General features: G+C 25.4%; 3 protein-coding genes across 4 annotated transcripts; all 3 read right to left on the bottom strand.

Annotated features, from left to right (window-relative positions):
• Positions 1-1296: 1296 nt before the first annotated feature.
• Positions 1297-6331, bottom strand: Lnpk (zinc-ribbon metal-binding protein lunapark). Of its 2 annotated transcripts, none has more exons than XM_011505328.1 (10): positions 6263-6331; positions 5826-5880; positions 5168-5209; positions 4847-5034; positions 4545-4731; positions 4183-4396; positions 3868-4029; positions 3617-3802; positions 3279-3374; positions 1297-1424 (listed from the first exon to the last, which is right to left on the bottom strand). In XM_011505328.1, exons 2-10 carry the CDS (start codon positions 5850-5852, stop codon positions 1372-1374), a joined length of 1155 nt encoding a protein of 384 aa, XP_011503630.1. In that variant the 5' UTR covers positions 5853-5880; positions 6263-6331; the 3' UTR covers positions 1297-1371. The 2 variants fall into 2 exon arrangements, with proteins under 2 accessions (XP_011503630.1, XP_011503629.1); XM_011505327.1 differs by lacking the exon at positions 1297-1424 and adding an exon at positions 3099-3188.
• A 10020-nt stretch (positions 6332-16351) lies between these two features.
• Positions 16352-17420, bottom strand: LOC105366780 (probable malate dehydrogenase, mitochondrial; the record flags this gene model as incomplete). Its single annotated transcript, XM_011505329.1, has 3 exons — positions 17182-17420; positions 16841-17107; positions 16352-16651 (listed from the first exon to the last, which is right to left on the bottom strand). Coding segments are annotated over exons 1-3 (732 nt in total), but the record flags the coding sequence as incomplete, so codon positions are not given.
• Positions 17421-17893: 473 nt separating this feature from the next.
• Positions 17894-19923, bottom strand: LOC105366799 (CDK5 regulatory subunit-associated protein 1; the record flags this gene model as incomplete). The annotated part of the gene is made up of 7 exons (XM_011505358.1): positions 17894-18128; positions 18202-18351; positions 18449-18770; positions 18836-19156; positions 19235-19445; positions 19550-19774; positions 19842-19923. Coding segments are annotated over 7 exons (1533 nt in total), but the record flags the coding sequence as incomplete, so codon positions are not given.
• Positions 19924-21696: the final 1773 nt, after the last annotated feature.

The raw sequence follows: 21696 nt of genomic DNA on the forward strand, positions 1-21696 counted from the left end.
TTTATAATTAGGAAATATTTATATTATTTGATCTCATTTAATAAAAAATAAATATTTATTTAATATTAATAATATTGATTTAGTAGAATAATTTAAATTAATATTAGAAATTTCTTATACTTATATAAAAATATTGTATTTCTAATTTTTTAATTACTATATAGAAATTACTGAATTAAATTGAAAAATAATTATTTATGATTTAATTTCTAATCTATGAATATGAAAAAAATATAGCAAATAAAATTTAAAAAGTAACAATATTAAGAGATAAATTTGATTTTATAAATTCGAATCATATTTTTTATATATTAACATAAACTAAAAAAAAGTTGAAGATTAATTACTATATATATATTTTTTTTTGTTAAAAAATTTCAATAACATCATAATCTGGGCTATAAAATTTATTTGTAGTTTGTATAAAAATTTATTTTGTTCTAAAATATACATTTAGTAAATTGAATTAAATTAAATATATTAAGTATATTAATAAATGACAATTACGAGAAATTAATTTTAAAAATAAAAATGTCATACTAATTGAATAATATATTATAAACGATTGAAAAAATTTGATTCCCTAATCGGAAAAATAAAAAAATTATTTTGTTTTATAAAAATCAAAAATTTTGAGGGTAAGCTGTCCTTGAAATTATTTCTATTTAAATATATTGACTTTTGTAGAATTTATTTTAGAGTCCCTAGATAATGAGAGGTTTAATGTTTCGTTTTACATAAAAGTATTCTTTTTCTACTTCTTTAAAAAGCAGTGTTTAGAATTCCATTATCCGGTGGTCAAAAGACTAAAAGGATTGGATTAGACTATGACCACCAGTTGCCTGGTGGGGGAAAGAAGTGCGGGCAAGTGGAAGGGATAGTGCATTTATTGAATAATTACATACATTTGCTTATCGTGCTGTTTATTGCCTTTTATTTTACAAACTACACAATAATAATGATTCTAAGATGGTGTTGAGATTGGTAAGATCTTGCAGTTCGGTGGTAGTTGCCACATGGCGTTAGCATGCACTACATATTGAGGTAGGAGGTCGTAAACTCCGGATCCTCTTAACATAGTGTGCTTGGTCGTAGATATCTAATACTTCTTCGTGTAATGCCACGTGATGGTAACGTATTGAGTTCTCATTTGAGCCTTTTCTGGCTTTATGCTTGTCGCACAATTAGAGAGGTGCCTTTGCAGGCTTTGTGCTTGTTGTACCATTAGAGAGGTGCCTTTGCTGGCTTTGTGCTTGTCGCGCAATTAGAGAGGTGCCTTTTCTGGCTTGGTGCTTGTCGCACAATTAGAGAGGTGCCTTTGTATTAGGTGCTATTTTTACTTACAGGTGTTGCTATGCCGATAGACTTACATTACACCAGAGACAAAGCTTTAGAACTTTCGAGAACTCTAGAAAAGCAAGGCTCTACAAATTTTATAGAATTCAAAACGACGTTGCTATGCAGAAATATAGTAGGACACTCGAAAATAAGGCGTAGAATATTCGAAAATCGCGGAATCAATGTTTACAAACACAAAAGTTAGAAGGCTTATACTTCTCCCAATATTCAATTTCTTGGAATAGCTCCAACTCTGAACAAGCAGATATTTCGAAAGCGTTAATTTTTTTGTAATATGTTTTGTAACAATGATGGCAATGGAAAAACAGAAATAGTTTATAAAATTATGAAAATATTTTTTATATTTCGAATATTATTTCGAATCTTACTCTAGAGTATTCTTGCTTCAAATGCAATTTTAATTAAATAAAATTTAATTTTTTAATTTTTTATAAAATAAGTTTTATAGGCTTATCTCAAGATAATAAATTGGCTATTATTTCTTAAAATAGGTTTCATAAAAAGGTTTAAATAAAAGGATTAAATAAGGTTTAATCTGTGAAAATTTATATAAAATAAAACAATATCTAAAAAAATTTTTATTTTATAATATAATATTCAAAATCAACCAATTTTTGAGGAAGAATATTTAAAAAAATATTTGATCAAATGAGATATAATTTTAATTGAGATCCAGCATATTTCTATTCATACTTGAATTTAGTATTGTGTATAAAATCCTAAAAAGTATCTTGTAATTTCATTCCTAGTAACATATTATCCATTCAAAGTAATATCCCAATAACAATAACAATTAAAATTACTCAAGATCATCATCATAATACTTAGGGTTGTTTTTAATTGTTTATAACATGCCTAAAATTTTAATAAAGATATTTTTCCTTTTTTTCTACTATAATTGTAATAATTATTGGAACATTCCATATGATACATTTTTATTGTATTTATTAATTTAATTGTTTTATTAGTTTAAAAATATGTATTTATATATTTTTATTGCATTTCTTTAACAGCACAACTATGTCAATATTGTGTAAAAAAATGATTTTCTTTAAATAAAACATTCGTTAATATCGTATCTTGTTTTATATTGTATCTTTATTTAAAAATTGTTACTTAATAATTTTACAATTCATGTATCAAATCCATATTTGATGCAGATTTACATTTATAATTAAAGTTTTAAGTCATTCTTTTAATTTTTTCGAGAATACAAATTTTTTTTAATTTTATAAATTATAATTATATAAGTTAGTTATTTACAATATTAAAATTTATTTCATTATTTTAAACTTTCAATGATGTGAAACATATAAAAATAATTGAAAACAAATGTATATTTTCTTCTATTATAAAATTTGTAATAATCAAAAATCGTAAAATAATAAATATTTTCATTCATCCATCTTCAAATTTTGAAATATAATATTCATTAGTATAAATAAAAATTTGTCAATAAAGGTAATTATTTAATCACAATTTTTCTTATATTATGATTTCAAAACATCAATTATATAATATACAAAAATAAATATGAAATAAATAATAAAGATATGTATTAGACAGTTTTACATCAATAAAAATTGATTTCATGTTTGTTTTGATAAGAAACTTAAAATAAGTTTTCTGAATTGTGACATCTTTAGAAAACTTGCAATTATATTTAAGCAATATAATTATTTTTGCTATTTTTTTAAGAAATAGCAACATAAGTTTGTATTGAATGATAAAAAGTAATATTTATTTATTGCTTATCGATAATTTATCTATCTCTATTTCTTGATTTTTCATTTCGTCATGCTTAGTTTTTGTTTCTGTAATTGTTGGTTCTAAGAATATTATATATAAATTATAAATAACTGTGCAATTTAAACTGCATTTATAAATAACCTTTAAAAACTAAAATATTTATTAATTACCTGGAATTTCAATGTCATTATTTATACTATTTTTCAATTTATCTTCTTCATTTTCTGCTATTGGATAAGATTGTGCTACAACTTCTATATCAGAATCTAAAGATAAAAAAAAACATTCGAAAAAATATAAAAAATATTTAATTAAATTATATTTGAACTATAAGTTTTCATTGCTTTACTGTGCTATTTTATAATTGATATTCATTTGCTTTTAAAATAATATAAACAATTACAATAATATACAGTGTGTACTTAAACTAAATTGAACCTAAATATTAAATATTCAAATTATTTATTATTTATAACATTTCCAAAATATATAAAATATTCTAACATACCTGTATCAGATAGATTTGAAATAATTTCATTTTCATTTGAAATATCCAATAAATTGTCGACTGATTTATTAATTTGAAGAGACAATTTTTGAGGAGTTACTAAGTTATTATCAAACTCTAATTTAGGAGCAGAAGGTTTTTGCTTTCTAGCTGGATTCCAAAAGTTACAATAACAGCATCTGAATGCTAAAAATTTTCAATAAATATATTAAAAAATTATTTTCTGAATGAGAACAAAACTTTCACAATACCAAAATATTCAAATTCTTCTTTTAATGCCATTCCATTGTGTGAATCACATTGTCGACATATTAAAGCATATCGATTATTTGGTCCATCACCAATAACATATTCTATTAATCGATCAATATAGCTTCTTTGTTGAGATAAAATTGGTCTGGGTAACGAAGATTCTAAAGTATTTATTTTTTATAGCAGTATTCAAAATATATTATTTAAAAAATGTACACTAATAATTAATAATAAAACATTTGCATTTATTTAATAAATTGAATGAAAAACAAAATAAAAACTACATGTAAACATTATATTATTAATTGATTTACCACTTTTTTGATAAACAGTTGATGGTGTTTGTGAAGGTGTAATTCTTACTATTTCAGGTTGAGTTATTCTGTTTATTGAAAGATTTTGAGGAAAATTAGATGAAGTTAAAGCTCTTCGACGTAATTCTACTTCTGTTTGTAATGATGGTACAATCATTTGTGTAGTACTTAGTTTTGGTGAATCTGATATAATTACAGATTGTGGACAAAGCATCTAAGAAAAAAAGGATATATATATTTATTTTCTACTTTTAAACAGTTGAATTTAACATTTATTAAATTAATAGAATAAATAATTAATATAAAGCAAATGAAATAATAGTTTAAAAAATAATTTAAATTAAATAATTTTTATAATTTACTGGTGTTATTTTCAACTGATCTGGTGCAAATTTCATTAATATTTCTTTAGCTTTCTTATAAGTTTCGGTCTCTGTAACTTCATCCAATATTTTTTTTTTTTCTTGTAACATTGTTATAAGTTTCTCTTGATTTCTTGAAATTTTTCTTGTATAATACCATGATACTATATTTTTTGCAAATAATATCCTAATAAGTTATACATGAGTATTAATATATTAATATATTAATAGATTAATATTAATAAATAAATATTAATATTCAAAATATGTATATAAAAAATTTTTTATTACAAATTACTTACAAAATTGGAAAAAGAAGAAATAAAGTAATATAAAGCAATTGATCACACATCTTTGCAGGAAAAAAATAAAAATACAAAATCATTGCTGTAATGATATACAAAATTACACTGCAAATGATCAAGGTGCCAACTATTTTTTTGTGTCTTTGTTCTGTATTTTGTCCATATTGTTCAATATCTTTTATTCTCTGCTCTCATAAATAATTATAAAATATGTTTGATATTATTTAAAAATTCAATATAACATCATTATTAGATAACTAATATATACATAAAATTTTTTTTCATTCTAATAAAGTATATTATAACAAATCTACTTACTTTATCTAGGTTATTAAGAACTTCAATCGTAGCTATCTTTTTCTAAAAATATAATGAATAAATATTAATTAAAGTTATATTAATAATACAGTTAGTTGTTATATTTTCTCATTTATCTTAATTATTCTTTAATAATTCAATATAGTACTATATTTTTCATGATATAACTTAGTAATATTTAATTACTTATTATAAATAATAATTAATAAAATTAATAATGAATTAAAAATATTGAAGATATTACTAAAAGCAACATTAAATTTTTATCTATAATGTATTTTTTTAATTTCCCTAAATTGCAATTATTAATAAAAAATTCTTCAAAACCAATTTTATAATTTTCTTAATTATAATATAATTACTATTAATTTTAGATAAAAGAAACAGTTCATTAAATATTAGTCATTATGAAACCGTTCAAATACGTTCTTGTTATATACATCTTATTTTATGTAAATACATAAATAAAGCTAAACTCGAATTACAAATATATTAGTAATAATGATTTTTTAATATATAAAATAGTTTATTGTTGATTTTTATAAATTTTAATATTTTTAAATACGACTATATTAACATAATTTAAATCAAATAATAACGTAACCTGAAATTTCAACTTTCTATAATATAATACTAATAATTATTTTAAATTACTTACATGGAACCTTGAAAATAGAATACCCATTTTGAGATGCTTTAATTGCTTCTTATTTCTAATTAATAATAAATTTGAAATGTTTCTTAAACTAACATAGTTATGAATTTATCTAATAAATGATTATTAAATTATGACGAGTTTTACACTTGTAACATTAATACGTTTTTAGACTAAATTTTCTTCTTAATTTCTAAATTTTTAAATTTAAATTGTTTTTATCAAAAATCGAAAGTATAAATATTAATTTAAAAATTACGTTAATACTTAGAAAACATTCGTTTTTGTTATTTGTACAAATTAAAACTAACATAACTTAAGTTCCAATTAATTTACATTTAAATTTACTTACATCAATTTATAATATTATATATTTAAATATAAATTTTATTAACTGACAATCACTCAAACTTATTTTAATATATTTAATAAAAACTCACACATTTACGTTTTTTAGTTACTGACATTTGAAATAAAATTGGGTTACCATAATACTTATAATAATTTATATGTTACACGTTATAAATCTGTCTATAAATTCAGTACATAGGAATTATTTAGAACTAAAATAAACAAAATTAAACCTTTCAATTACAAGAAAAAATTCTAATATAAAATATTTCATAAATTTTTGACATTTTTATATTTTATCCGTATCATTCATTCAATTATCTAGGCTAAAAATTATTCCAGGTATACAATGCTTTGAACGATTCATCTATCTATAATATGCATGAGTGAATGTAAACACCAAGTTTCAAATAATTTGATTGGTAAGCATAACGGTAAAACGGTAAAACATCGAATAAATTATGCTTAAAGCCAAATGCAAACTCTATAATAAAATAAAAATACTCTTTATAACCTGACGCATGATACGATATATTATTAAAATAATAATAATAACTTTTTATTATCCTTTAAATCTCTCTCTGCCTTTTCTATTTATCTCTTTATATAAATATCATTTAAAAAATTTTATTTTTTGGTCCACACTTTTTTTCAGATAAAATATTATTATTACAAAGCAATTTTTCTAAAATAATGAGGTTATTTAAAAGTACTGTTTAATTTTTTAAATTGTTCAAATGTGTAACAAATGTTAAAAGAGTATAAATAACTAAACTAAGGAGTCCAGTAAACCGACTAATTTATAATTATGATTATTTCTTAGCTTCAATTTAACAGCCATTAATTAAAATAAATGTTTGTTATAATTAAGAAACTACTTTTGCCACAAAAAAAAGATTGAAAGTTTGAATAATGTTATATACCCTGATATGCATTTAATATCAGGAGAATACAATTTATTCTATTCGAATAAATATTCAGTGAAAGCACTATATAAAGTGAACACTACAAAATAAAACAACAAAGTGTTAATTTAATTTTCTTAATTTTCATAATTTAATAACTAATAATTAAATTTGAAATTTTATTATTTTCTAACTATTTGTATTTAAAAAAATTAATTAGTGGTTCACAATTTAAAAAACATGCCCATATCGATCCAAGAATTGTGTAACGCCGAATTGATAAACAATGTATTATTATAATGAAATATAACTATTGTATATTTTATTATAACTTAACAATATATATATTTTTATTTTAATAATTCAAAACAAATTTTATTATCAAATCAAAATTGTAAATAAATATCTGTATAATATACCATGAAACATTTACAAGATAGCATCTTTCATGAGAATTTATTGCAAAGTTTCAAGGACAGCAATTTTAAAATTCAAATTTATCAACTTGTTATAAGTTTGTTATGCATCAAATCACATGCAGAATTGAACAGTTTAAAATAGTGGTATAGTAATTAGCTACACTTGCTATATCGACTATATATAATTATAGCACTTTGTTATATATATATATATATAAATTACTATCAGTTTTATCAATTTATTAGTACACTAAATTTAATTCCATACTCAATTAATTTTAACGCATATTTATAATATTAAGAAATTTCTCCTCAAAAAATTGACATAAATACAAAAATAAGCAAAAAAACTGATAATCTATTTAAATAAAATAATTATGATTTCCAAACGAATAATTTATAAACACGCAGTGCTAATTACAAATATATGTTACTAGTAAAGTTTAACATTAAATTGTTGCTTTATGTTTTAATAGTATTACTATAGTGTGTAAATACCTTTTTATGGGCTAACGTATAAACATATAATCTGTATTTTATTCTAAAAAGAAACAATTACTATTTTTATTAATTAATGAATAAATTATTTTATCATTATATTAATTATATAAATACGTTTTTATTCTATCGTAAATTTTCATTTCCGAATGAATGTTCAAATTTCTTGAATAAATAATTTTCTAAATTAAATATAACACTATTGCATTTACTTTAATATCATCATTTTTGTTACAATTTATATAATTTATTTAATTTATGCTCATATTTTTGTTTGAATATAAAATCTTGGTGAAAATGTTTGAATTTTTACTTTTAATATATTTTTTAATATAAATAAACATTTAATATAAATAATATTTGATATAAATAAACTTTTAATATATTTTTTAATATAAATAAACATCAGAAGAATTCACTTCTAACATAAGTTATATAAAATTATTAAAATTATAAATTAATATTTTTTCAAAAACTATTTCTAATATATTATTAAATTTAATAAAAATAACTTTAATACAATGTTTTCCATATTATAAATTACTGAAAGATATCAAAATTGTTAAATTTAAACTTAAATCAAAGAATACCAAAATAAATTGTGTAACTGTTATACATACATACTGGAAGTATTAAAAAAAAGATTTTCCTGTTATGATATATTCATGACAACAGAAAAATAGAATCTCCTCACATATAATTGTTATTGTTTATTAATTTATTAATTCCATTTTCCGTCCCATTCTATTAAATTATGATTTGTTTTAAGGAAAATTACATTGAATTGTTCTTTTTTAATCGTGATTCTTGAACAAGATCATTCATTTTGTAATTTAACACAATTGAACTTTTGTCAATAATCACTTATATAAAACAAACTATTTGTAATTTACATATTTACTATATATAAATTTTTTTGTAAAATATTGTAAATGCTAGTAATCACGAATATAAATTGAACTACGATTCTTTTACCTTTAATACCATGTTGGGGAAAAAGTTAAAAATACTACGATCAATATAGATGGTTTTTAGTAGCATTACTAACACTATTAGTTTATTACTAATTATGAAGAATGCTAAATATATATAATATACATAACTATATTGTTACGGCGGTATTTATTCAGAATAATTTATTGAAGTTTATTTATAATCACGTTGTACAAAATGCAACTCGTCGTTCCGACTTGTTTTATCAACGCCGGTACGACGGATACAATTTGATGCCGTTGACAACTCAGAGACCACGGGTGTTGTGTGGTAGCGATGACAGGTCACAAGTGGAAGGGATATTATAATAATACAATATAAATATGGCTGAAGTATATGCTATTTATTCTGTTATTTATTAATGACAAGGTTGACTAGTATTACTATTATTAATTGTAGAACTAACTCTTGGATTGAAGTAATGTATTGCGGAGACAACTGTACAGTTATCTATGCAGCTTGATGTTGAATACGAATGGCGAATGCACGAAGTCTCGTTCGTCGACACTAGCGCTTTTCGAACGACCACGTGTGTGGTTGAGGTTATGAGTGCAGCTTTATGATTGAAAGATATCACAAGTGGCGCGAAACTGGATTGCCTACACTTGCGTTGGGTTTAGCTTACTTTCATAAGCTTTCGAACTTGAACTAAGGTGAGGGTTACAAAGTGCAATGCCCTTGGCGGGCGCGAAACTTGACGACGCGTACTGGAATTTATTCCGCACTGTCGTTTTAAGAGGAGCTTCCTTGTCATTAGTGCTTGTCGATGTAATACTCTGAATTTCAATGTATATGTAATCATTGTAGTAAATAGTACTTACGAAGACTAATCGTTGACTCGTCTTCGGACTCTGATATGCGGATTGTCGTCGCTCCCTTTGAACATGTAACGACGGTTTCTTGAACTGCGTTACTAGACATACGATGCATGTCGTCGTTCCTCCAGGACTTGTAACTACTGTTCCCGTAACAGCGATAAATGGACTTTCACTAAACTTAACTGAGTATGAAATGTCTCAAGGGTATACTACTAAGTAAGAGATATCAAAAGAGAGACACTTCAAGAGATTAATATCACGAGAATACTACTAAGAGAAAAACTATCTAGAGTAAAATATCAAGAGAGTTAAATATCACGAGAGTTAAGTATCAAGAGTGATGAGTATTGAAAATTGCGCCCCTTAAATACATTTGCTGACTATGAAGTTGACTTGAACCCCTTCCCTTATTTTCTGTCCAATCAGAGACTCCTCCTTTATAGTGCGAGGGCAGCGCCTCTGGTGGCTTCGGAGTTAATTAAGGGCCTAGTCGTCTCTTGTCTTCACGACAAGCAGACCTCTCGTTGCTGCTGCCGCATGCGACAGCATATGCAACTTGTAGACAGCGGGAAGGGGAAGGAAGGTCCGCTTACAGTAATGCTTGAAGTAGGTACCAAGCGGAACGAAAATGCAGATGTCTAACTATGGGTTTATAGTATTGTTTTTCCAGATGTTTTATGACACTAGTGCTTGATAATTTTGAGCAAGCGAAAATTTGAAATCTAAATTCAATTTTTACGATGTTACTTGCTAGATGTTTTATTGCACTGACAAAAAAAGGAAAAGGTTCTCGCATTCTCGAAGACATGTTAATGATTACTTGCTATTGTGTACAGACAAGAAATAAAAAACTTTCGAGTTGTGAAAAAAGCACTTTTCCAGAGAAGTTGTATGTAAATTTAATATGGTATTATATGGAACTCCTATGTAAGTTACTACGAACTGCTTATAAAACTTAGTACAATATTAATAAGACAAGTTATAAACATTTTAAATAAGTACAACACTAATACAATAATGGAATAAACGTTTTAAATAAGTACATCTGTCTGGGATCAGACTAAAAGCCTCCTTGAGATGGTGGGTGGAGGCTTGCTGGCAAGTGGAAGGGACAATGCAATAATTCAACACTACCTTTGAGTGTAGTGTTTTTTCCTTTATTGAATATAATAGTATAATAAATAGTCAGTGGTCTATTGAGGTAGGATTGAATGTGTGATACAATGAATAGATGAGAGTTTCTTCAATTAATGTGAGCGACAAGAATCCTGTAAGTGTATTCTTAATGGCTTGGTGCTTGATTCTCCTACTCGTAGTTATGAACTCGCAGTGGTAGTGGGAGATTCGCGCAGATTAGGGGCAGTGATAATGCCGCCTTTGCCGCTGTCAATGAGAGCTGTAGTGACTTGAGTAGGGGGCGCCTGTATGACGTCACTCATGCGGGACAATGATGATGCCGTGACGAGTGTGGTGCTGTAGGGGGGCAGCGATGGTACCGCCATTGCCGCTACCGATAAGAGCTGTAGAGGCCTGCGTGGGGGCGCCTGTGTGACGTCACTGATGAGGAACGGTGATGATGCCGTTGTCTAGCGACTTGCACGCTTTAGTGGTTTAGTGGAGAGAGGATGTCTATGTCACATTACTGCTTGACGTGTCGGATTTGTCCTCGAACCGTATGCCGTTTATTAGTATTGCTGCTTACTTAGTTGACGGAGCCGTGCATTAGTGTTCCGAAAGAGCGTGCGAAATAGCGTAGCTTACGTGTGGAGTCGATCTCAGTGTTTAATGGCACGTAAGAACGTGTGTAATAGCGTAACTTACGTGTGTTGAGGTCGATCCGTGTAGTAGCGTTGGAAGGCCATGAGCTTGGCTTCCGTAGAGCTTGAGTTCGATCTGTAGGACGGCGATCCGATCTTGATGAATGCTTGATTGAACTAGTAAGAGCGCGAGAGCGTCAAGCACGTCTCCTTAAATATTCTAGTACAGGCTTGCGATTTCAGTGAATTCCAGATTACTCTTGTCATGTTGATAGTTAGAGTGACGTCACTAGAATCTAGCCTTGGAGAGTTCGTCGGCCCTTGTTAGTCGGAATTGTAATGTAATTTCGACTATTTGAGTAGTGAAGTTTCCCGATTTTGTAGAATCGTGTTTATGACTTGGCGCGCAATATTTTGACCTAAGCAGGTGTCTTTACCTCTCCCACTTTGTTTACCGCGTAAATTGCTGTAATCCGTAACAACATCATTGTAATAATAGTGTAACAGTGATGCAAAATGTTTACATGAGTAACCTATCAAAATTCAATAGTATAAAACTAGCGATAAAATAAAAATAAAAATTGAATAATACTCAAAAGACTAGACATAGCATTAAAAAAGAAATATTGAAAGATCTATGTGTACTTGCAGATACTTGTATAAACATACCAATAATAATATAACTTTCATTCACAGAAAAAGATTTTAAAATTTTTAAATTAATTTGGAATGCATTAAGTAATAAAGTAATGTGCAACCTAATTATAAAGCAAATATGAGAATTAGAAAGTAAACTATAGCTTCCATTTTAGGTTAAATTTATGATCCTTCTCAACTAATATGTTCCTGTCTGGTGTAAATTAACTTATGAAAATTAGATATTAGATAATTATTTTTAAAAATTCAGGACTTATGTTGTTTTTGAAGAACTATATTTCGTATTATGAATCTTCACATATAATAAAATATTGATAAGATTTAAATTTAAAAATATACGTGATTCATTATTTAAAATGATAATAACATATTACGTAAAAAAATTCCAAGTCAATAGTCATTTAGGCATAAATTAAGACTCTTTCTTCTAAAATTTCTAAATAAGAGATATTTGTACCAGCTAATAAAATCCTAAAATTCATGAATAATTCAGAAAATAAAGATTCGTCGAATTAGTAATAAACTATGTCATTGCATGTCAAATAACTCTAATCAACCGATCTTTTTACTATCTAAATATAATAAAAAATATTTAAAAAATTTCATTAGTAACAAAAATAAAAGAACAGATTACTAACTTATAAGCCATTAACCTGATTAAAACTCGGAAGCATTAAAAATGTACTCAAATCTTTATATATGTACTTACATTAAGTGACAATGCCAGATAATCTATTCTTAAAGAAAATTAATTTATATATTAATAAACAAATATTGAAGAAAATTATTACATGTTGTTATACCAATAAATATAATACTACAATTCATCATATGTTTCCTCCTTAAGTAGAATAAAGATTGAAATAAATATGTCTAAATAAAATAAGAAAATTATTAAGTATAAAAAATTACATTAGTTACTATCGATTCATAATTTGTATTGAATTGTTAAGAATGACAGAAATATTAATCAATATTCACATTATTAAATCCATATAATATAATATCCTATAATTCTCCTTGCCAATTATAATTACAGAATTTATTTTGTATATTAAGATAAAATGAGTCGATTATAATTTTACAGTTCATTTAGTAATAAGAATATACAAAGTTCTCGCATGAAATACATAAATTAGTGGTTGTATTTAATTCAAGCAACTTTAGTTTTTCGTATCAAAGTTTTTGTATCATACTAACTATGATCTGTTCAATGAATAATTTTCATTCTTCAGGATAGCCATATTAGTTTTAAGATTATGTATATTTATTGGAAACATGCCCTTTTTTACTAATATATATAAATTTATGTATCATCATTACGGTTTATATAAATATTAATATGGAATTGGCAAACAGCTTTTTCAGATTATTTAAAACAATTTATTTTTTGGCACAAAAGATGCCAAAATCTGTTCAAGATTGCGAGACCTTTTTTAATGCAATATAACATCTGGCAAAACAACATCGTAAAATTTGTGTTTAGATTTCAAAACTTTCTTGCTCGCAACCATCTAGCAATAGTGTCATAAAACATCTGGAAAAACAATACAATAAACACGGAAAAACCCACTCAGTTAGGCATATGTACGAATTCGCTCTGTTCTGTAATTACTTCAGGCATTATGTCGAACGGACCTACTCCCCCCTTCCCGCTGTCAACAAGTTGTCATGTTGTCGCCAGATGCGTCAGCTGCAACGACAGCTCTTTTTGCCATGAAGGCCAAGAGACCACTAGGCCCTTAAATAACTATGAAGCCATAAGAGGCGCTGTCCGCGCTCTGCAAGGGAGAAGTCTCTGATTGGACGAAAAATAAGGGAAGGGGTTCAAGTGAAGTTCATGGTCAGCAATGTATTTAAGGGGCGCATTTTTCAATATTCATCACTCTCGATACAGTAATTTTTCAAATAAGTGAAGTGGAACTCCATTAACGCTACCAAGGTAACGTCACGTACACGTCCTAGAAGAACGACGACATACACCCGTATGTCCACTAACGCAGTTCAAGAAATCGTCGTTACATGTTCCAGGAGCGACGAGTTCCACTTATCCGATTGTCCATTAACAACGCTGCCAAGGGAACAATGCTTACACGTCCTAGAGCAACGACGACATATCCCCGTATGTCCATTAACGCAGTTCAAGAAACCGTCGTTACAAGTTCAAAAGTAGCAACGACAATCCGCATATCAGAGTCCGAAGACGCTGGCAGTTTCCTATTAACGTAGTTCAACACAGCTATCGTTGCAAGTCCTATTGGCTGGAGATGAATTGCCTTATTGAAGTCCAGACACGTTAGAAGTTTCGTATTAACGTAGTTCAATACAACTATAGTTACAAGTTCTATTGGCTGGCGACGCATTTCAACGACAAGTGTCCAATAACAAGTCCCTTTGAAGAAAGAACAAGGAGGTCCCAATTTCAAATATACCAGCAGTCTTCGTAAGAAATATTATTATTACAATAATTACATACATTGAGATTCAGAGCATGACATCGACAAGCAACTAAGGGCGAAGAAGCTCTCCCCAGAGCAACAGTGCGGAATAGATTCTAGTACACATCGCAAAGTTTGCGCCTACTAAAAGGCGTCTTGTCGGCAAACCCTCACCTTAGTTCAAGTTCGGACGCTTATGAAATTAAGCAACAAACAGCGCGAATGTCGACGAATCAAGCTTCGCGCCACTCTGCGGTGAAACTCAATTATTACGCTGCATAGATGAGTGTACATTAATCCACCACAAGAATTATTTCAATAATAAATAATAGTAATAATAGTCTACCTTGTCATCAATAAATAACAGAATAAACAGCATATACATCAGTCATATTTATTTTGTATTATTATAATATCCCTTCCACTTGTTTTCATTTCATTTTTTCATTGCTATTTCATTTCATTGTTATTTCATTTCATTGCTACCACACAACACCCGTGGTCTCGTGAGTTGTCAACGGCATCAATTTGTATCCTTCGAACCCGCCTTGGTAAAACGAGCCGGAACGGCGAATACATTTTGTACAAAATCTCTATTCAGAAATGCCACTTATACTTTTAATTCATGGACTTATCGGGAACAATTAGCAAGATTTTCTTAATATATCTAACAGGCAACTATTACTAAAATATGGAGTGCATAAGAATAGATTCCGAGTATGTTCGCTACTTCGTTTACTTTATCTCTGCAGTACTAATCTTCATATAGACATTATTTTTGATACAGACTAGAATAAGTTAAATATGCTCTCTCTCTCTCTCTCTCTCTCTGTTTCTCCAGAGCATAAATACCATAATCTAAATCTGTACATTTTTTCTTACTTTTAACAATGATTTATAATATAATTATAATAATACTCTTTAAAATATATAATGAATAATTTTTTTTAAATAAATATTCATAATATTAAATTGAATTTATTCTTTTTGGCAATTTAAGATAAATGATAATTAGATATAAAAAATAATTCATTTATAGGTAGCAATTTAGACATTTCAGAATATAGAAATTTCCATATTTTTAAAAAATAATAATACTGACGAGGTTTTCAATATTTAACTATACAATATGAACAACATAGAAAATAAAAGCATCTAAAAAGATAAAATAAATCTTTTCGACACATTGTATATCTTGTAACATCTCATAATACAAAATATATTTTGTGCAACTTGCACATAAATTGATCACTAATTCTCGTATGCGCAATCAAAATATTGGAATAGTAATTTATTCAATTTTATTTTATTTAGATTTAAATTGTGGAAAAATCTATATCTATTTACTTTTTACGCTTACCGTTGTTCTTTTCACTTTTTGTAATTAATTATTTTAGCAGATATTGTAGAAATGAAGATATCCCATTATATATATATATATATATATATATATGCATTAAAGAAACAATAGTAATCTATAATTAGAATGTGTTTGAACACTTTATTTGAAATGATGAATTAATAAATACAATTTTTTTAATTATTTCAATCTTTTATTATTTAACATAAAACTGAATAACATGAATTTATATAAAAATGATTTGATTACAATTTAAAGTTAATTAGATCCAAACTACTTTATTTTTCCAGTATGTATAAAATGATTGACAGTATTTACAATTTTATTTATAGTTACAGCAGCTTCTTCAATTAATAAAATTTCACTTGAAGATACTTTTGGGAAACCAAAATTTCGTTGAATACCATTAGGTCCAAATTGTATTTGACTTGTCATATAATGACAAAATGGGAAAATATCTGATCTTACATAAGCACTTCCAATTGAAATACTTTGATCTTTAAATCCATTAATCAAAGTTGATATAAATTTTGCAGCAGCTAATCCACTGGATAAAGTTGGACCCTTAGTTTCACTTCCGTATAGATATTTATCAACAGATCTTAATTGATTTATTAGCATATATTGTTGTTCCTATGTGCATTAATATATTGTTATAAAATAATTCAATTAAAAACTAGTTGAAAATAAAAAATTGGTTACATTAGTAAAACTATTATAAGGTTTGGTTCTGGATAATAAAGGCACAACTGTTAATGAATCTACACCACCAGCAATTGGAGTGGATAAAAATGAAGGGTTTAAATGTAAAAGATTTGCTACCATAGCAGAAATTCGCATCGATTCTAATGATGCAGACCCAATAATTTTATTTGGATTCCAGGTACCAGAAAGTTTACAAATTTCTGATATAAGAGGTAAAGTAGCTGTTACAGGACGTGTAAAGACAGCAATTAATGCTTTAGGACATGTATTTATAATACATTCAGTAATATTTTTTACGTAATTTGAACTCGATTCAAATTGGTAAAATGGTTCTTTATTTCCCATTGAAAAATGTGTTTCATCCATAAGTGCAACAATATCAATCTAGAATTTATTAATTACATATTAATATATTTATTTATATATATAAATTAATTTTAATAAAATATTAAAATTACATCATGTAATGCATTGATTATCGAATTCCTTTTATAATGCATTATTACAGTTGAAGTATCTATTTGTCCTATGTCATAAATAGGACCAGTAAGTGAATTGTCTGTATCAATGACATGGATTACTTTTATTGCTGGATTTTGTTTTAATAAAATTGCTGAATACATTGTAGCACAACCACCTCCAACTATAGCCACTGATAGGGAATCTCTTTTTTGGTAATATAATTCTTCATTTTCTATATGATCTACATTAATTGTACATTTTTTCAAATTATTACTATTACATTTAGTTATATATTCAGTTTCAACATTTGGAATATGATTATTATTTTTAGTTTCAGAATTCAAAAGTTTATTACTAATTATTTTGGAATAATATTTTATATTTAAAACATTTTTCTTTAAATAAATCAGTGATTTCAATGTAATATTTAAAGGAAAATTTTTTAAATAATTCATATCTCTAAATGATATAATCTTTAAATATAAAAATATAACTTAAAATTTTCAATGTTGACATATAGCAATCACTCTGAACTTGCTGCTTAAATTAATTCACATATTATACATTTATCAGTATTTTGTTATATAATAATTTATTGATTAAATATATAAAAAATTTCGTTAAATATTTTATAAATTAAAAACAATAGATAATTTGTTAAAATAATGTTATGATTTATTTAACTGATAATTAAACATTATATTTTTTATTACAATAAATTTCATTTATTTAATGAAAATTCATTTATAGAACTATGATATAGTGGTACTCCTTTTAAAGTTTGTGAATTAGCATCAGTAATTTTTACAACTATATAGTCTCCATATTTTATTTGTTTGCATGATAACGATCTATTAGTGTTTGGTATTGTTATATCAGGAAATATTACCTTAATATTTCCATCATTACGTCCAACTAAACTTTGAGTCGATCGCTTACTTTTCTAAAAATTAAGATATTTTGGATTTAAATTATTAATTGAAATTTTTTTTTAAAATTAAATAATTTGTTTTTACCTTATCAACTAAGATTAATTGTTTTTGTCCAATTTGAGTTTTATATAATATTTCTGCTTCTGATCTATATAATTTAATCATTTTTTCTAATCTTGCTCTTTTAATTTTTTTATTTATGTTATCAATGTAGCATCGATAGGCACTAGTTTTCTAAATAAAAATATGTTCCAAATATGTCAAAGCATAAAATTAGTAAAAATGGAATATATTTAATACATTTAATAATATATTTAAAATAAATCCTTACATCACGCATGCTGTATGCATATAAATATGCCATGGTATATTTAACTTCTTTTAATAAATTCAAAGTTTCATTAAAATCTTCATCTGTTTCATCACAAAAACCAGCAATAAAATCACTAGACAGCCGTACACCTGGAATTATACTTCTAATATGATATACAAGATTCAAATATGCTTCTTTAGTATACCCTCTTCTCATTCTTTTTAAAACATTATTGCTTCCACTTTGTGCAGGTAAATGAATCTGATGACAAATATTATTTCGCTCACGAATTAAATATAACACTTCATCAGGAAAATCTTTAGGATGTGGAGAAGTAAATCTTAAAATATGTTATACAATCAATAAATAATTTACTTTATATTTGAGTAAAATTATAATATATACCTAATTCTCATTTCAGAATTTATTAATGAAACTTTATCTAATAAATCACTAAATCTTAGTCCTCCTAATCTATTTTTATATATAGTAGTAAAGTCTTTTGAATGATTTGTCTTTACATTATTATTCATGTAAAAATTTGATTGAGAAATATCTCTATAACTATTAACATTTTGACCAAGAAGAATTATTTCTTTAATACCTTGATCAGATAGTTGCTGTATTTCATCTAAAATATTTGTAATAGGTCGAGATTTTTCATGTCCTCTAGTAAAAGGAACAACACAATATGTGCACATGTTGTTACATCCTCTCATTATTGAACTAAAATATATAATAAATTATAATACATAAATGACTAAAATTAAATAATTTATAACATACTATATAGACAATAATTACACATAAGCTGTTTTTGAGTTTGGATTTAATCTAATAGGTGTCACATCTGCATAGGTTTCATCAACAGAAAGTGTAACATTAATAGCACTTTGGTAATCATTACTTATATACAAAAGCCTCGGTAAATCTTTATAACTATCTGGACCTGCTATAATATCTACTATGCGTTCTTTTGCAATTATCTTATGTTTTAAATGCTCAGCCATACAACCTAAATAAATTATTTTGATATTTTTTTTAAACATTTAATTAAATTAAAATAAACTAAAGAATAGTAATTTTCAATTAAATTTATAATTATCATTATAATTAAACCTAGAATGCCAATTTTAGAAACATGACTTTTTTTCCAATACTTTAGATTTTGTAGTTTATTCCATATTTTTTGTTCTGCATTTTCTCTGATAGTACATGTAATTAGTAAAATAATGTTTGCTTTTTTAATGTCATCTACTATGTCGTAATTGTGTTTTTTTAAAATTGAACAAATTATTTCGGCATCATTGATATTCATTTGACATCCATAAATTTCTAAATAAACTAAAGAAAGAAAAATAGAAAAGAAAATACTATAAAAATTTAAATCGTTAATCACAGTTTATATTACCTTTTTGATCCTTTCCATTGAAATTATTTAAATAAGGAATATTTTCACAATTAATGTTTACATTATGATTTGGTTTTGATATAAAATCAATGAGTTTAGGTCCAGCAGTAAAACATTTACTATAATTTGTATCTATAATTTATTTTAAAAATTATTAATATAACTTATTACTATTATATTAAAATTATAAATATCTAATTAATATATCTAATTAATAATTTGTATATAGAATATTTTAATATGTAAATTATTTTAGTAAAAAAGATAAATTGAAATGCAAGATCCATTATGGAATTTAAATAAATTTTTAAAAAGTCAAAATTAAATAAAAAGATTATTTCTTGTAGAAAATATATATAATTATAAATTAAGAAATTTTTGTTTAATTATTTAAAATATTAATATCACCTTTTTTAGATTCTGTAATACATAATCTATTAGTTGTAGTATTGTTCGAAATACCTATTTCTTTTAAATCAACAATGCTTTCCCTTTTTACATATCTTTTTTGAATCTTTATATTCTCATAAAACTTATTAAAATTGATACATCTCATAACACTTATAAATACTGATACTGATAAATTCATACACAATCCATTTTTTTGAAAGAATAAATTGTTATGCATAAAACTATTATCTTTTATAATAGGCAATTGAAAACTATGTTTTAGTAGATGCATTTCTAAAATTTTAAACTAAAGGAATACAATAATTTATAAAAATAATATATTTATTTCAACAGTAGAAGAATGTAATAAATTAAATATTTATTTCAAATTGACATAATAATATAATTCAAGATATTGTATGTTCTACCTTATTTTTTCTTTAAAATGTTACATATTAAGAAAAAAACTCACCATAAAACAAAGGAAAAATAGAATATGTCAATTTAAATATATGTAATAAAAAGAACTATATGTACATATGACTATAATACCTATTTCATATATTTTATAACATAATGGTGTTAACAAATTAAAAAATTGCAGATTATTTTTCTGAAAATTTCTTTAATATTTAACTTAATAAAATCTAAAATACTGCAATTAAAATCTTTTTAATCATAAATAAAAATATTAATTGCATGAAATATAAACCTAATAAACCTATTCACATATAAATTTAATTCAATCAAAAATTAACAAAGTACAAATTAATTTTTTAAATATTGTGATAAATATGATTAAATAATCAATAAATTATATTAAGTGTACTCTCAAATATAGATTCTCATACATTAATACATATCTTTTTATAGATAAAAGTATACTTAAAAACTAAATTTCATATTCTTCATAATTCTACTTTATAATTTACAATTGTAATTTTACAAATGGGTGCATAATGCACATTCATTTAAACGAACTTCGTAGTTTAATTTTATTCCTAAAAATAAATTTTCTGTAAACAAATCAATAAAAATTAAATTAAAAATAGAAAAGATTTTATGAATTTTAAAAAAAGGTACCTCTATGTAGATGATAAAAAAGTAATAGGAGATAAAAAGTAAAATATTAATAAACTGACTATTCATACATATAGATTTGTAATTCAATTAAATATTATCCTTTTGAGTAGTTACGACAATTTAATTTTATATTATGTAGTACAAGGACCAAGGAACACCTAATTATCATGGCCAGCAATTCCATGTATCGTGAATACTGGTAATTTTGATTGGTTAAGAAATAGATAGGGAGTAAAAAATGATATCCTAAATCCCGTTAAAGAACTAATTAAACGAATTAATTTTATATAGCTTTATATTGCAATAAAATAGTATTTTATTAATTCATTATGGTACACGAAATTGTTAAAATGCTGTAATTCTTTTCTTTAGTATTATTTAA

The sequence above is a fragment of the Ceratosolen solmsi genome, unplaced genomic scaffold (genome assembly GCF_000503995.2).
Source record: "Ceratosolen solmsi marchali unplaced genomic scaffold, CerSol_1.0 scaffold12, whole genome shotgun sequence".
Lineage (NCBI taxonomy): Eukaryota > Metazoa > Arthropoda > Insecta > Hymenoptera > Agaonidae > Ceratosolen > Ceratosolen solmsi.